At 39.4% G+C, this 15,158-nt stretch overlaps 1 protein-coding gene across 1 annotated transcript in view; it reads right to left on the bottom strand.

Moving 5' to 3' along the window:
- Positions 1 to 7,699: 7,699 nt before the first annotated feature.
- Positions 7,700 to 15,158, bottom strand: part of LOC136872636 (knirps-related protein) — a 115,591-nt gene continuing 108,132 nt past the window's right edge. Inside the window, exon 3 of the mRNA XM_067146444.2 lies at positions 7,700 to 9,549. Coding sequence (XP_067002545.2) covers positions 8,368 to 9,549 — 1,182 coding nt within the window. The 3' untranslated portion in view covers positions 7,700 to 8,367. The remainder of the gene's footprint in view (positions 9,550 to 15,158) is intronic.

The raw sequence follows: 15,158 nt of genomic DNA on the forward strand, positions 1-15,158 counted from the left end.
AATGACGGATCTTGATGTTTAGGGTATGTTTGTAATTTAAGTACTGTCTGTTTTGACACATATTACTTATCGCTTACAATAATGTGGACACTATTTTTAGTAATTTTATTGATTTATTCAGTTCAGTAAGTAGGTGTACTGTTTTTAGTGACCGTCAAATGAGTGCTGAATATTTACATTACAGTTTATAGTCCAATTTTCCCAAAGTTTACTTTAGTGAAAAATGAAAGTTGTCGTGAAATGAAAGACACAGCGTTTAGAACATAAACTGAATCTAATATTTCTAGGCTTGGCAGACAATCACGGCGGTATGTACTCTTATATTATCTTTCCCCGATTAAATAATTATTGTCATAAAGCAAAATTTGTAAGCTTAATGTTTTTCGAAATATTGTTTATAATATCGTAAATTAATATACTGTATAATAATATATATTTCTGGATAGACCCTTCTGTTTCATATTATTGGTTTAACTGACCGTTTCTTTATATGGGCAAGGGTCTAGTCATGAGCGAGCCGTATTCTTTAGAAACAGATACTTATTGGAGTAAAATACTATCTTCAAACTTGAAATGTACGTATGAACTTCGCTGTTCACTCCCAAAATCTTTTTGATTATAAAGGTGAGGGAGTAAAGGTTCATTTCAGATGCAGTTACTTTAACTAAATGCTCGTGATTTATCAGGTGTACATAGTTTCCGAAATTCTCATCCTTTTCGCGGCTCCTATTAACAGTTTTAGAGAAACTGTATTCGTCTATATCCCATAGACATTGCCTAGAATGTTCCACACTTGCTAAAGAACCATGAACAATTCTTTTCAAAGTATTTTCTTCAGATTTATTTTTAAGGGTTAAGTGTACATCGATAGTCCTTATGTTTTATTCATTTATCGGGCTGATGGCCTAAGGGAAATTAAATATCATGTCTGTTCTTCGAGATGAAAATCTTCTGAATTTCACATCATCAATCGTTTTGGCTTTGATCACGATGTCTACAATCATGTAAAATTACTAGCACCGAGTTCGATAGCTGCAGTCGCTTAAGTGCGGCCAGTATCCAGTATTCGGGAGATAGTAGGTTCGAACCCCACTGTCGGCAGCCCTGAAGATGGTTTTCCGTGGTTTCCCATTTTCACATCAGGCAAATGCTGGGGTTGTACCTTAATTAAGGCCACGGCCGCTTCCTTCCCACTCCTAGCCCTTCCCTGTCCCATCGTCGCCATAAGACCTATCTGTGTCGATGCGACGTAAAGCAACTAGCAAAAAAAAAAAAAAAATTTAATAGCTCACTTAATCTTTGGTACTAATGTTTTTAAAGGCCGAATCTCTAACTTTTATATGAGAAAAGCTATCCCGCGCATGTTATTCATTTGCTACTATCTGATATTTGTCGGCCTCGACTTCTATATCCATCCTCTAATTCCTAGAGAGCATATAATTGGATATCAAGAAATACTGTACTTTTAAAATAACAGTGGAATACTCACCTCATCTGAAGTTCTGTCTAGTAGCTACAGCAGCATTCGGCTCCGTAAAAATTTCTTCTTCCCCTTCCTTTTCTCCATTAATTGAGGTCAGTACTTCGTATGGATTTGGCCCAGTTATACTGCCGGATTTCCTTCCTGACGTCAACTCTATGTGGAGGAATGTTCTTGGGTGGTTGCTGGTGTGTAGTGTTGTGTGTGGGAAATGTATTAAGACGAACAAAAACACCTAGTCCCCAAGCCAGAGGAATTAACCGTATGTTGAAAGATCCACTAAACAAGATATATCTGTATTAGGGAGAAAGATGGGTTCGGATCCTCAGGTGCCTCTCTTTGAAATGGTTTTCTGTGATTTTCCATTTCAACTTAAGGCAAATTGCGGGATGGTACCTTTCTCAAGGCCTTCCCATTTTCAGTTCGTACAATTACACCTACACCCACAGAAAATCCCTCATACAGTGGTAGGCCTACATATAGCTCACCCCCATCGGATGTACCGGCAAAATAGTTACAAAACTAGCGATTCGGACGTGTCCTCGGAAATTGCCGGCGCTAAAGGCCATACGCTAAAAATAAAAGTGACGGGAAATCGAGAGGTGTCAGGGAAAACTTGTTCCATTTCCACCAATTTGGAGCATGAATTGCATAACCAGATACCGAAATTTGAACCCAAGATGTTGAGCAGAAAGGTCGTCGTCTGTCAGAGCCCAGTGGAGTCTTTGTAGTAATACCTGAACTTATATTTTGGCCTCTTCCGTTTCCAGCCTTTTTTTCCTATTTGTTTTACTTCGCAGTGACATGTCTTTTGGCGACGAGGCAATAGGAATAGGAATGAAGCGACCATGGCGCTAATTACATCTCTAACAATTACCTGGTGTGAAAATTGAAACCACGGCAAACGATCCTCAGGGCTGCTGATAGTGGGGTTCGAACTTACTACCTACCGAATGCAAGCTCACAACTATATGACCCAAGCCGCTTAGCCAACTCTGTCGATTTTCAAACTTTTACCCGAATAATGCTTCCAAGGAGGTTTTTCTCGAGGATACAATACTCAAGGGTGTTCAAGTATGTTTTTTTGTGTAAGAGAGTAATTCTTGGTAGCAAAGCTGCCACGAACGGTCGTTCTATCTGTAGTGAGAAGTCAGTTACAGTTAAATAGTTACACCATACTTAAAAATAAACTTCTCCAAGAAAGCTAACATTGTGGTAGCTCACAGGAGACTTCGCTTGGTAAGCTATGCAGGCTGCAGTTATTGGATTGCCAGGCGGTCAGTGTGATAGCATCCTAAATGGTTATTGCTCGACCATCTTGACCGGCAAAACCTTCTCCCCTTCAAAAGAGCCGTGTACTGTACACGTCTTCCTCTGCTCCATGGTGTATGGGTAGATACTCTGTCCCTTGCCTAGAGCCTTTACCTCAATTCTCAGCCAATTCAATGATACTTACTCTGAGAGTTGGGATTCACTGAGCCGCATGAAGTCAGTTGAACAGATGTTTGATATGAGAGGCAGTGAGCTCGGTCATGAAAACAGAGCAGCGTGACTGAATAGTCGTTATACTGACCACATGGCTTCCCTATACCTGCAGGGATCCACACGATCTGCATATCTTGTTGTATACATTTAGAACCTCGCAATTTAGTTGACTATTTCCTTTTCTGGATGTCTGAACATCTTTTCACATAAATGTGTATTAAAAAGACCAGATATTCATTGTCCCTTCACCATTGTGTGCTTTTAGAACTTTGTTACTTAACTTGTTGTTTTCATTACTGGATATTGTAACATTGATTTCAGAGAATAAAAAAAATCTTTCTGGGAGTAATGGGGAAAGAGATGATCTGGATAAAAATAATTAAATACATATTTTGAAAGTGAAATAGAACATTTATCAACATAGTTTGAATTTCACTTTATACACATCTTTGTAATATTAACAAAACAAAAAACACAGTAAAGATATAGGTACGTATAAATACTGGCCAAGAACGCAACCCTCGACCGACTACCAAGAACTGACTAGCACACTCGGGTAGTGGGTAGAGGGTTTAATTTAGCACACTACAGAAAGATAACATTTCCTTCGCAGCGCGCTTCAGTAACACTAGTACACTAGCCATTTTACATTACAATTGTCAGAGAAAGATAAATTTAATATCTTCTCTATATCCTCTTGTATAATTTTGATATTTACAATGATTAACAAAGCATACCTCCAGTATACAGCGCGTGATATCTTCATCATTCTGGTATAGCGATTGATTTTTACAGTTCCCAGTAAGTGTATTTTTACTCATACAATAATCGCAGTCTTCTTAACGTATAGCACACTTTGAAAGATGATGAAATGAGGGGATAATTAAAGCTGAAATGTGCTCATTTTAAATTAAGTAGGGACTGCACAAAGTGTACAGCTGTATCGCTGTATGGTACAAGTCCAGAACAGATATTTCATCTAATGCCCATAAAGTAGATTTTATTTTTGGTCATTTCAGACTAAGTCTACTGATAAACTACACAGAAGTTGGCTGTTATCCGAAAACCAAACGAGTACATAATCGTAAAAATGAAATTATTATTATTATTATTATTATTATTATTATTATTATTATTATTATTATTATTATTATTGGAGACGTGATTAACACATTAACACAAAGGTTTAGCTACTGGCTTTGAATCCCGATCGGACCCAAACTGAAATTTTCACGTGAAAAATCATCTGGTGAAAGGAAGAGTATCCAGTCTTTAAAACCCGGTGAAAATCGAAAAGAGTAAGTGGGGGCAGCTTCAGTGACACCAGAATTAACTTGAGTAGGCTGAAGTGTATTATTATTATTATTATTATTATTATTATTATTATTATTATTATTATTATTACTCCAAGAGTTGCGTTCGTGGTACGGGTAGTGTAGTTGTAAGCTTGAATTCAGAAGATGGTAGGTTCATGACTTACCGTACGTGTGTGGAGCTTTTATATTTTACTCTGTTTCTGTGGTGTTTTCAGGTAGTAAACTGGTGTTTAGTTTGAGAAACGTACTCATTACCCGATCTCTCTTTAGTGCGTGAGTATAGGTTGAAAGATATCTTAGCAGTCGACTGAAACATTGAAATTTAATTGCAGTTTCATACACGTCTATTTGATTGTCAGATCAGGTGTCTCCTTGTGATGTGAAACTTCGCGTAAAAACACTTCCTAAAGTATCGCTTTCCACTACATAGTGCTAGCATTACTCAGAAATAACGTTTGTAGTTATTACAATTGTAGACTGTAAAACATGAAATTTCGTAAAATGATGCCGCTATCAGTAGATATGAGTTAATCATATTTCTTAATCCACAAAACCGAGACTGAGAAATTCTGATCTTCTGTTGCAATTACTTTTAATAAGAAAATATATCGAGGCGTTGTGCTTTCTGGTGGTAATTTAGTACGCTGTATCTCTTAACGTTGCCTGGTTAATGACTTCTAGATTTGAGGATGAGTCATTTCAGTTATATCGGATGTAATATTGTGGGAGAATTTTATTTTAAATGATGTGTATTTTTACATTTAAAGTAATCACTTTGTAATTCGATGTGGGTGCACGATTTCAAGTTCATCTTCATTTTGCATTAGGTCTTTGACAAATTGTGTCACGAAGTACAGGGATCCATTAGGCCGTGATGGACGACTTCGCCATGGCCCACCCGCCATCACATGATTGATTATATCAGACAGAGTTCATATTCTCGTTTTAATTGCTCCTTTCCTCCTAATTGTTTGTTAATAGCCTTTCCTGAGAACGCTTTTGTTTCTTTCATTACCTCATAGTTTTATGAAGCCTACACGACCTTCTTCATCCGGTACAGTTAAAAGAAAATTAATTTCGGAAATGCTAAGGTCAGTAACCGTTGTTTTCAATACACCATGCAATTTATCCAAAAAATCGAGGTTAAGTTGTAGAAACACAAATCTCTGTGATTTTGAAAACCAGTTCCTCGCCATTACTTCTGTAAGACATTTCAAATTGCAAGTTTTGGCAATGGAAAGTAAATATCAAGGGAATATAACTGTGCTACTTAATACAGAATACACCCTGCCCAAAACCTTGCAATTAATCAAATTATTTTCAATAATACATTACATTAATATAATGCATTTTGTTAACAATAAAGTGTGTATTTGAGCCAGTAATATTTCTACCTGCGTATTGTCAAATATTCCCAAAATCGTAAATTTTGTTACCTATAGAGATTGTGAAATTTACGTAGCAAATCCCCTCCGATATTTAGATATAAGTCATGAATGCGAAACTTTAGGAAACAGAGCTCAAAAACCAATTAACGTAAAGCACGGTTAGCAGTCCGATCTCCTCTCGATTGTATTGCGAGATTTATGAAAAATATGGATTTTGCATTCAGGTACGTCACTGGAACTGTTATTAAAACAACAAAGTGATATTGCGTAGGATAACAACAGTGATTCATTAATCACGAGCTAAGTTTTATATTTCTTCTTGATGAAGTAGTGTAAATCTTCTCCCATCTTCGGTGAATAAGAGCGTATTTAATATTGCCTCTCATACTTTCCGACAAACTACTACGCTTTACCGCAGACACCTTGTTTTCGTAAGGAACAAACAAAAAGAAGTAGTTCAGTTTTACTTTGAAATACTTTTCGAGAATATATTTCTACAACATGCACTTTGATAAAATTCATATTTTCATCAAAACAATAATGTTTTCCAATCCTTAGTATCTGAACTGAACGCAGCCCATGTACTTCCTTTGAAACATTTTATAAGGTGAAGAATGTATCGATGTTTTTGAAATGAAGTGAATGACACAAAATGAATACCTCTTATCGCTGAGAATAAGAGAGAAAATAGTAAATACACCTTAATTCTTTGAGGATGAGTGAAGATTTTATTTTTTTCTAATTTTATATAATACATAAGAATCAACCATGGTGCAATAGGTAAATGTGTGTGCATATATCCGTACTACGTTGAGAGATAAACGTGGCATAATCCCCATTATTTTGAGCACATATGAGCAACAGGTAAATAATATACGATGAGATCAACAGGTATTTTTGATTTATAAAAGTGTGCTTTGATTATTTTTAGAAGGTAATGCCTATGTATATTACGTATCCTCATATAGATGCTAAATAGGTCTTGAAATTTATTCTTGGTTAACTGCAATCCGTAGAATAGAATATGAATAAGTATACACCCGTCGTTTCTTGAAGTAAATTTAGTAATGAATGTTAAATATGACTAAAAGTACATGCTTACACATGGGTAAGGGATCTTTATGTTGTGCTATACCAGGCGATTTGGATATCAGTAGTACAGTGATATACGTACAAGACAGATATAAAGAAGACATAAAGGAAGGAAGTTATTTATTTCTACTCTAGAATATTCGTTGTCATGGAACCTTTCCTTTGCAAGAAGCACTGGAGAGTTTGGGACTGCACCATTAAACACACTCGCTGAAGGTAACTGAACACTCTGTTGCTTGCTTGCACAGCCCCGCCACAGAACACAATAAGAGGTTAGAGGGTTGTTCGTCTTACTCGGGTCAGGTCACGTCGGAGCAAGATTAATGACCAATACAAGTGGAAGCAGTCCCCTGCCATTTCGCTAAACACGTAACCGTGTATCGTACACGTCAGACTTTAAACACAACTGCTCAATTACTTTGATCGATGGTTCAACCATTGTCTGCTCATAGGGTCAACATCTTGATTAGAAGATTTGTAACTTCTCATTTTTCTAAACTGTTCACTTGTCTAGTTCTTCAAAATGCTTTCTTCTTATCTTTTATTATTCGACTTCTAATGTGCATGAGAAACACTCGCAAACAACTATTTTAACACAATTTAAGGCAAGGCTCGATTTGGTATAAATTAACGTAGTTTCCGTTCGAAATTAATTACAGCTTTTACTTGAAGTCTGTATATCTTATTCACGTCAACACAGTGCGCTGATAATCAAATACAATTATCATAATAATGTTCATTATCACTTCTTTCTTTACGGAAAGTTCATGTCACTGAAGTCTTAGACTAAGTTCTTTTTCTAAAGTTTCGTTCACACATGTAACCAATTTCGAAAACGGTGACTCTTTCTGATATATGTTTACGAATGCATTTTTTAAAATCCTTACTAAGCTGTATCGAATTGTCATAGATCTTAATATATACATGTTCCCCTAAACTATTCGTAAAAACGTATATGATCCTTAAGCGATGTTGAAAATCAGTATTTATCGAAACATCCCTATTCTATTAATGTGATAGAACGATTTTAAATGAACGTAATGCTAGTAGGCTATATTCTCTTTCACTGAGATTTTCATAGCAATGGCAATTTACTGAGATAAGATATTTGCAAAATATGGAAAAAAATATTTCAGTCAAATACTCTGGTTGCTGAAATTTAAACAAGAACATCAGAACTTTCATGAAGCTGGGAACAAATATGTCTCTTTTACCAGTCACAGCTCCAGGAGATAAAATGTGCCTATTGAAAGTGCAAACATTTTGTGTAACAGCAATTTTAATATGGTAAATGGCTTGTGTTGATTCCATCATCAGTGGATGGATTTGTGCCTGCTTATCATAATCATAAGATTGTCTTCGTTGTAGAACAACTTTACTGGATGTCCAGAACAGGATCTTGTACTGTATAATCTGAAATTGTGTAATTCATGCAGAATTCCTTTATAAGAGGACAGTTAAAGGGCAACATTGTAAAACATGGAGCTGTAATGGACAGATTCTTACTGATTGACAATCTGCTATTACGAGAAACCTGTGACAGTCATATAACTGCTTGAACATCACAGGTTGCGAGTTTAACCACATTTTAAATCACATATGTAATCTACGCCTTAGTCGTAAGGTCCATAGGGGTAGTTCTGTGCTGTGCTAGGCTTCTTACACTTGTCATGTCATCGCTGCGTTCAAAACTGATGCCATCATCCTCTTCATTATCTCCGTGATGCGAGTTTCTACCTTCTTCTTCCTCATGGTCCGTAGAGTCATCTCCGTCGTTGTTTACTCTGGGGGGAGTTGAGTCACGTTTACGTTCCTCTTGAGCTCGAATACTTTTCATCGAGAGGTCCATAGGATTTTCCTGTGGTAGAGGGGATACTACTCCATCACCTTCCGTCTCGGTATCGTCATCGTCTTCTTCCTCCTCTTCCTCAGCGCTCGGAGATCGTTGTGATTGCAATACAGCGTCCAGAAAGAACCGCTTGTGGTATACATCGACGTGGCTGGGTTCATTGTTGTTGTTATTGTTATTGTTTTGTATATACCTGTTGTTATTGTTGGTAGTAGTGGTCTTAAGCAGGCCGTGAGGGGGTAGTGGTTTGGGAGCGTGAGGAGGGTATAGATAGCTGGAGGGAGGGAAGAGGAATGGCTGATGCTGAGTGCCGTTGAATGCCGCTGCGGCCGACGATGGAGGAAGGAATGGTGCAGTTGGAGGAAATACATGACCGAGAGATGCCAAGGAAGCGAAAGGAAGAGGAACGAACATATCTTTAGGTACATGTTGTGGATGATGATGATGGTGATGTTGTTGGAGCTCTCCACACTTGTTTAGATAGAGCCCGCCACGAGATGCTAGTCTTGCGTCGCTCACCTCAACCGACGAATCAGAGTTGTGAGACTCTGGGGAACTAATGGAAGGAGAAGTTGAGTTCTTGTATTCGTCCAGTCCTAGCAGCATGAGGTCTTCCTTGGTAGTCGGTCTCCCCAGCGACATAGCGGCGGCCAACTGGTGATGCAGGCGCGGATCAAAGTGCGGTGGGGGCGGTGTTTTCTGACGAGACGCTGCTGCCGCTGCTGCTTGCTGTTGTTGCTCCTGCAGGAGGCAGTGTATCTTGAACCAGTTGGAGCGGCGACCATACCGAGAGCCACTCTTGGACATGCCCACCAGCAAACACTTGCGTAGTCTACAAGCCTTGCAGGAGGTGCGGTTCTTCTTGTTGATGACACATTCACCGTTGTTCTTACACTCGGAGATGGAGCTCAGATTGTTGTATGACCGCCCGAAGAACGACTGAAACAGTAAGCAGAGTACATACTTGAGTTAATTTAATAATAATAATAATAATAATAATAATAATAATAATAATAACAATAATAATAATAATAATAATAATAATGAAACACTGGAACTAAAGAGGAAAAAAGCCATGTTTTCAAAATGTCAGTTGATAGCCTCTATTCACCTAACTAAGAAATTATGAAATACTGAGAGCATAGCATGTGTAATTCACAGTCAGTTGTAGTAGAAATAAATTAACATACATTGATATTGTTCTACTGTAATAACCTAAACCTTCAGGAGCTGATCGGATGAGCGCTGAAAAGTTCAATTCTTGTGGCATAATATAATATGAGCACAAGATAAATCGGTTCAGCTTTGAAGAAATTCGTTAATATCATTATACGGTTATCATTTTTACCATATGAATTAGGAATGATTAATTTAACTATTGCTCATATTTATTTCTCCAGTAAATAGGAACATATAATAAATTCAAAGAAGAAATTAATTTTATTCTATATTACTATTTACGTAAGAATGAATTACCATACTGTAGAATAAATAAAATATGGTGATAATATTGTTTAACATCCATTCGCCAGTCTAAACATATGCCAGGCGAGAGTGTCAGTATTTTGTTTCACAAGAGGTTTTGTTCGTAAAGAATCCAATGATACCTAAATGTTGCTTTTACAAGACCTTACATGACACTGACCTCAGCCGTGATCAAATCCTTGGGCATCGAAGGGCAATGACTAACTGTGGCGCTATGGCCGGCTCATAATGGACAAGACCCCTGAACGAAAACACCATTCGAAATATTTCCTATTTCGTTTCTTCCCTTTCTCAAACTCTCATTGAATTTGATTCAGACGAAATTGTATTTCCTTATTACTTTAGCATTGTGCTGATGTGTAATTTGGCAAAGCTGTCTGATAGTAACGTTCTATTATAGTGAGGCTAGTTTGAATTTATTTACTAGTCTCAGTTTATACCGCTAAACAAAATGATTCCTTCTCCAAATTAAAACTTCTGACTTATAGTTTACCAGACATGAAAACTAAACTGACGGAGTAATCCCACAGTACTGCATCTTGCTCTGCGCAGGAATACCTCATAATGAATTACTGAACTACTTGTCGGCTAGTTGCCCGAGGGGGCGAAGACACAGTTGCTTCACCTGGAAGGACATAGGTGTGATTCTCCGTTAGTCAGCAGATTTTGAAAGGATTTATTGAGACGCACTTGGTTAAGGAATTAACTCATCTCATCATCCGAAAGGCTTAATTTTTGGTAATTAATGTGAACAGGCTTGGAGGTAACCACTCTATCCAGTTTAACGCTGAAGAGAAGGCTAGAAAAATCTTTACTTTCCATGTTTTCAGATACATCAGTGGCCTGTGTACATACGGAGAAAAATATAGTTCGCATTCCTTACAATAATTCTCAACAAAGTCGTCGGTAAATTCAAATTCGCCAGGCTGTGTGGCTCAGACGGTAGAGCGCTGATCTTCTGAGCCCAGGTTGGCAAGTTCGATATCGGCTTAGTCCTGTAATATTTGAAGACACTCAAATACGCCAGCCTCATATCGGTAAATGAAGCTTTATTATTATTATTATTATTATTATTATTATTATTATTAGTAGTAGTAGTAGTAGTAGTAGTAGTAGTAGTAGTAGTAGTAGTAGTAGAAGTAGAATAATTACTTCATCCATTGCATTGGCAGAAGAAATAAACGAAAACTACTGCAGAAAATAATGGGGAGAAAAATTCAAAGTACTGAAAATGATAACCGTCAACACTAATTTATAAAGTAATCAACTAAATTAGTACGAATAAACTTCATTTGCAAAGCATTCCTTTTTCATTTGCGAGAGAGAGTCATTTCACTAAAATGCGGTATATTTTAGAAAAAGCGACATGATAGTCTGGATGTACTGCTTTCTCCCTCCCAGCATTTGATGTTCCTCGTGCTGTCGTTTGGAGAGCATCTGCAGTGCCAGAAGAGGCAATGACACGTCAACAGCTCTTGAGACTGCACTTGAAGGGGTCGTGGGATCGTGACCGAGCATCCCTCAGAGATTGAGAGACTTCGTATGTAGCAGGTGCGCTAAGTGTTTGAGATTCAAGTGTGGCATTCGTGGTTAAGCTGCGTCTTATTTGCTGACAGGTTGAAGCACGTAGTCTGCTGTATCTTCCTACTGAACAATAGAACTTCCCAAAGTAGGACACCTACCGCCCCTCTGAACTTTGGGGGCGTGATAAGTCACCTGATTTCTCACCAAGGTAGCAGCGGTTCAAATCCCCGCCAATCTATCCGAAATTTTTGAAATGAAAATGCACATCTCTATGGCTCGGATTTTACGTAAAATTGGAGGACCCTTGCCTATCAACCCGATATCAGTAGTCAGACATAACTACATGGTAGAAAGAACTGTTGCAGTATGTTATAAGCACGTCGGTAAATAATGACTTTTATGTCCGTAAATCTATTGAAGACCCCCTCTATGGTGCAGTGGAGGCTCGGGTTCTATTCCCGGCTCTGCCACGAAATTTAAAACGCAGTACGAGGACTGGAATGTGGTCCACTCAGCCTCGGGAGGTCAACTAAGTAGAAGGGTTCGGTTCCCACCTCAGCCAACCTCGAAGTGGTTTTCCGCGGTTTCCCACTTCTCCTCCAGGCAAATGCCGGGATGGTACCTAACTTAAGACTACTGACGCTTCCTTCCCTCTTCTTTGTCTATCCCTTTCGATCTTCCCATCGCCTTACAAGGCCCCTGCTTAGCATAGCAGATGAGGCCGACTGGGCGAGTTACTTGTCCTTCTGCCCGATTTATCCCCCCGACCCAAAGTCTCACGCTCCAGGACACTGCCCTTGAGGCGTTAGAGGTGGGATCCGTCGCTGAGTCCGAGGGAAAAGCCAACCCTGGAGGGTAAACGGATTAAGAAAGAAAGAAAAAAAGAAAAAAAAGAGACGAAGAAATCTAATTAATATTAATTGAGGCAAATTTATATACAGATTTAATTTTGTGTTTGTACTAAATGACCTGGAAGTGCAGTTTACCATGATATTTTATTACACTGACTTAATTTTGCAGGATATTTCAGTTTTAGAAAGTCACATTACACTTCTTGGTTATATCGACCGTACATGATATTAATTCTCTTGTTACAAACTGAATGACAATTCTTTTGTTGTGATAGCATCTTATAATTTGAATGCCTGTATAAGTGCAGGCTAGGAAAGTTGATGTAACGAAATTCTGTAGGAGTTTAAAGCCTTTGTGGGGATACGAAGTTACTGATAAATTTCGTCATTGTAGGTATCAACGTGTGGTGCATGTCCCCCACAACGAGTCTCGGTGTGGTGTGTAGAAGAGGTGTTGCGCACATGATTTTCGGTAGGAAGGTGAGGGGTGGAGTTGCGGATAGTTGGAGTACAATTACGAGTTTAATTTAGATGCTGTCCTGCTCTTTGGCCTTACATAAGGCACAGCCCCAGAATTTGTCTGGTGTGAAATTGGGAAACCACGGAAAACCATCTTCAGGGCTGCCGACAGTGGGGTTCGAACCCACTATCTCGCGAATGCAAGCTGATAGCTACGTGACCCAAACCACACAGCTACTTGACCAAGGGAGATCGGATAGGAAAAATGAAAGTGAGGAGGCTGGCTCAAGCGATTCCAGAATCATCTGGGTGCCCTATGACAGCCAACCTACTCTTCCAAGTTGAGACCTTCTGGGGTCTTCCTTTTAGTCGGTTTTACGTCCTCCACCCATAAGGGTGCTCTGTTTTGCTTATGATAAAACATAAGCGATTCAGACCCTGAAAGTTACCATCTCCTGGAATCGGACGAAAGCTGCAAGTTAACCCGTGAGAAGTATCCGTGGTAACGCGGGTCCCCCTCCTGAACAGTACAACGTGACGGAGCTGCGCTGCACGAAGCCGGCCACGATGAGGCGCATCTAATTGATAATTAAAAGCCGGCCCCCTCTCACTGATCAGTTTATCTAAACAGTAACTTGATATCTAACACCTTCAAGAATAATTCTAAAACATTCCGCTACCAAACACGTGAATGTTCCCACCAAAGAGATGAGAGACGGAAATAAATGCTAATTGATTGCTTTTTTGAGAAGCGAACAGGAGGAGAAGACGACCTGAATTGATGGCGTTAAACAATCTCAGGCAGGGGTCGAACTGTCATAACATTAACAACCTCAATATAAAGACTGGTTTGCTCTTCAAGCCGGCATTTTAATGCCCAGTAGCTAACTCAAGGAGTGTACTTATCCTCCCGTGAATGGGGGGGTGGTAGAATGCATCTACAGTGTCCCCTGCCTGTTGCATGGGGCTCTCACTTTGGGAGCGTGGACGAACCGCGCGGCCCCTTACCTGACGCAAACATTAAGCTCCTCACTGTAATCGTTCCCAAACCAGCTCCCTTGATCGACTCTTTTATTCTTCCGACGCTGACGGTATTAGGTTTGCGAGGCCTAGATTATTTTATTTTCACGCTCTTCGTGACCCTTTGTCTTGCCGATACTTTAATTCCGATTTAAATGAGGATGGTTCCCCATTTGTATTTGCTCTTAAAACAATAATCACCACCAGAGTGTATTTATGTGTTAGCATCCAATCCATCGTACAATTGACGCACTGAGTGAAATCGCAGGACTGCAAGCATTAAGTGTTATTATTATTATTATTATTATTATTATTATTATTATTATTAGTATTCACGAGCTTTTAATTTCGTGTGGCTATTTCTAGCCGAGTGCAGCCCTTGTAAGGCAGACCGTCCGATGAGGGTGGGCGGCATCTGCCATGTGTAGGTAATTGCATGTTGTTGTGGTGGAGGATAGTGTTATGTGTGATGTGTGAGTTGCAGGGATGTTGGGGACAGCACAAATACCCAGCCCCCGGGCCGATAGAATTAACCAATGAAGGTTAAAATCCCCCACCTGGCCGGAAATCGAACCCGGGAGCCTCTGAACCGAAGGCCAATATGCTGACCATTCAGACAACGAGTCGGACATTCACAAGCTAATTTTCTTTCTTTCTTTCTTTCTTTCTTTCTTTCTTTCTTAATCCGTTTACTGTCCAGGGTTGGCTTTTCCCTCGGACTCAGCGAGGGATCCCACCTCTACCGCCTCAATGGTAGTGTCCTGAAGCGAGAGCCTTTGGTTCGGGGATACAACTGGGGAGGAGGACCAATACATCATCCAGGCGACCTCATCTGCTATGCTGAACAGGGGCACTGTGGGGGATGGGAAGATTGAAAGGGGGGACAAGGAAGAGGGAAGAAAGTGGCCGTGGCCATCCCGGCATTTGCCTGGAGGAGAAGTGGGAAACCATGAAAAACCACTTCGAGGATGGCTGAGGTAGTAATCGAAATCGAACCCCTCTACTCAGTTGACCTCCCGAGGGTGAGTGGACCACGTTTCAGTCCTTATATCACGTTTCACATTTTGTCGCAGGGCTGGGAATCGAACCCAGGCCTCCGGGGGTGACAACACTACAGAGGCGAACATCACTGTTACTGGTCTCATTTATAATCTAAATTCATGAATTCTCTCCCTACCTATAGGTCAATGCTTTGAAAATCGTTATTTA

The sequence above is a fragment of the Anabrus simplex genome, chromosome 4 (genome assembly GCF_040414725.1).
Source record: "Anabrus simplex isolate iqAnaSimp1 chromosome 4, ASM4041472v1, whole genome shotgun sequence".
Lineage (NCBI taxonomy): Eukaryota > Metazoa > Arthropoda > Insecta > Orthoptera > Tettigoniidae > Anabrus > Anabrus simplex.